The 3,160-nt window shown below is 33.9% G+C and overlaps 1 protein-coding gene across 1 annotated transcript; it reads right to left on the bottom strand.

Moving 5' to 3' along the window:
* Window positions 1-753: 753 nt before the first annotated feature.
* Window positions 754-2,726, bottom strand: IL12A (interleukin 12A; the record flags this gene model as incomplete). Its single annotated transcript, XM_019503096.1, has 4 exons — window positions 754-1,415; window positions 2,241-2,345; window positions 2,452-2,493; window positions 2,610-2,726. Coding segments are annotated over 4 exons (444 nt in total), but the record flags the coding sequence as incomplete, so codon positions are not given.
* Between the last annotated feature and the right edge of the window lie 434 nt (window positions 2,727-3,160).

Here is a 3,160-nt window from a genome sequence, read left to right as displayed (position 1 = left end):
TATTAAATGATTTGGAAGCTGTTCAGACAAGCTAAATGGACTTTACTAGTATAGCACTATACTTTAGTACTTTGGCAGAAAGAAGAAGTATAAGGCTATACAAAGCATACATTTCTTAGGAGGCTTCTTCCCATAGTTTCCCGTTGGGGTTATGAAGCAGAATAGTGTCAAATCCAAAATCTGTTTCTAAATATGTTTGAGGACCTAATTTTATAGTGGAACTTGGCCATAGGCTAGAAACTGTGGAAAGCCTATGGCCCTATTCTTAGGCCTTTTGAAAATCAGTCTAAACCTGTTTCTCTGTGGTCCTTGGAAAGTGACAAGATATAACGCTTAAATAATGTGGCCCTAGCAAGAGAAGTATGCCTGAGCTCTGCTATACACTTAATTGTTAGCTGAAGCTTCTGAAGCTGAACAGTGTCCTTCCATGCCTGACATACTTAATGCATTTTACACTAACAAAGGTTTAGACAGCTCATTTGCTTTTTCATCTCATTCTTTTTTGCTTTCATTACAAATAAAAATAGAAGCTCCTGGGAGCACCTGCATAAGGTCTTAGCATAACTGTGCAATTTCAGTATAGCAACACTTAAGTTATGTAAGGTTACACAACTGACTAAATGTTATTAACATGCGGCAAACTACAGTTACAGTTGTCATACAGTTTGGATACAGTATCCCTTTTGATTATTTTTTCTTTCTGTGAAATAAAACCAACCATAACTGATTATACAAAATAAAATTTTATTAGATAATAAATATAATAAATAAGTCAGGAATATTATAACAAATAAGTTAGGTATAATATAAATAGTATATTTCAATGTGTACAATAATTTAATGAAAAACACCACTGAATAAATAAAATATTCAATATAAATAAATTATACTTGAGTGTTTGGTAGTTTGAGAATATTTTGGTAAAATAGAGCTTATTTTGTAAGAATGCAGGAATTTAGAATCTCAGCTTGGAAGGTATAGATAGCAATTTGCTCAAGAAGGCTTGTTTCATAAGACACTTTGTAACATACATGCTTATTCCCTGAAGAGCTTTTGTAGCTATGTTATTATACCTTTAAATGCAGGTTCCAGTCCTGCATGTCTACAAATTACATTGACTTCAAACAGAGGTCTGGCAGTGAATGGAACTTAGCATAGTCGTCCCTGCTCGCTGCCTCCTCCCCACTTAAAAAAAAAAAAAAAGCTTTGGTCAAATGTAAATAGAGAAAGTGCATCTAGCTCTCAGTGCTTATGAGTTTTCCCAGAGAATTCAAGTAGTTTATCATTCTGTTTATGGTCATAGCGCGAATAAGGAAAGCCTGGAGAACACTGCATAGCCTCAATCTGTCCTTAAAAGAAGGAGATCCTGTGTTGGAAGCTGGTTGCGGCACACTCACACTGTTGATATTCAAAGCCTAAAAAAAAAAAAAAAACCCCACACAAGAGGGGTAGGGGGACAGGTGGATTAGACAAATTTAACCATAACTAGATTGAAGTCTACATCTGTTTTCAAACATTTTAGCTTAATCAAAAGGTAATGTATACAATTTAAAATCAAATGTTCCAGTAAAACAAACAAACAAACAAACAAACGTCAGTGTTCAATAATAATTAAATAAGTAACACGCTGTACAGATACACTGATGCCAAAAGTTTCTTTTCAGTCTAGAAATACATCTCATAAAAGATAGCGTATTGAAATAGAGGAAGAGTTGATTATTGTTAATTGGAGAGTATATATTAATATAAAGCCCATTATTTTAAAATACAAACATGACTGCTAGCACCTATTAGCACGTGTTCACAACTGTGTTACAACTATTGCCCATTTCTTGTCAGTATATTTTACTGTTCAGTCTTCCCAACTGGATCATATTTGTGATATCTGAAATAAAAGTCACTTTTACTCTTCTAAATCTAGCTTTTTTCATGCTGGCAAAAAATACAATCATTTTATGTAGATAAGGGATACCTAGTGAAAAAGTCAAATATTTTAAAATGATATGTTCACTACTGACAGCTAGAATATTCTTTCAATAAGGCAATATACAGTATCAACCCCCTACTTCAACATTTCTACAGTCTTGAGGAAACCCCCCCCATAAATAATCTTTTAAATTATCAGATTTCAGAAGAGCTCATTATTTGGCTAAGTACAGAATGGAACACATAGAAAAGAACTTCATTCAAGATGGAAATAATGTTGAGTAATCATTTCGGTAATTGGTAGGGAGACAGACCTGCATCATTTGGTCAATAGCATCCAGTATCTTTTGATTACTGAAACTCCTAAACTCTCCCTTGTATAGCTTCAGGTCTTCAGAGATCCCTTTCAGGCATTTAGTCTGCAGAAGATACAGGGATTAGGAAATATGAAGAGTGCTGTTTGACACTTTATAAAATAAACAAGAGGAAAATAAATTGCTCCTCTGAGAGAGACTGGAAATTTACCTCATCAAAATCAGCTTTTTCCAGTACTTCACAATTTCCAGTCTGAAAAGCAAAGACATCAGACATGACATTTATTAAGTGATGATGGTGTATCTATATGATAAACTGCATGTTTCACAGAATGATGATAAAACTTAAATTTGTATTTATTGAAATACCTCTGAAGCCTCTGATATACAAGCTTTTATTGTGTTGAATTGATTCTTAGTGATATCTTCAAGGTCAACTTCTTCAAGGGTACATTCAAATCCTAGTGTGCCAAGACCCTGTGTAAACAAGAAGGATCACCAAGTCAATTATTGCACAGGATGTACCGAATAACAGGTGGCCACTGGTAACTGTTGTTGCCGCATTTAAGTCCTTCTATATCCTCCCTTCTATAAATTCTACTCAGTCATTAAAGGGGAACAAATATCCAAGCCGTAAAACCAAAGTTAAAGAGATTTTTGCCTTCGTGTTCAATGGGAACAAGTTGCGGCTTCAAACAGATTTGTATTTGTGGGCGTCACATAGGAGCATATTGCCTTCATGTTATAAATTACTTAAAGAGGATGAATGTTTGCCTTCAGAATATTGTTCTATACATTTACAATTTAAAACATTATAACTTTGTGAAAAAACAAATGACATACTATTGTATAAAAATCCAAAACAAATCATTACAGAGATGGAAAGATACATAGTTTTAATACACTAAGAAGAGGTGGTG

Source organism: Gavialis gangeticus, unplaced genomic scaffold (genome assembly GCF_001723915.1).
Source record: "Gavialis gangeticus isolate Ggan-Ray unplaced genomic scaffold, GavGan_comp1, whole genome shotgun sequence".
In the NCBI taxonomy this organism is placed as follows: Eukaryota; Metazoa; Chordata; order Crocodylia; family Gavialidae; genus Gavialis; species Gavialis gangeticus.
Note: the sequence above shows the minus strand (reverse complement) of the source record. Positions and strands in the feature narration are given on the sequence as shown.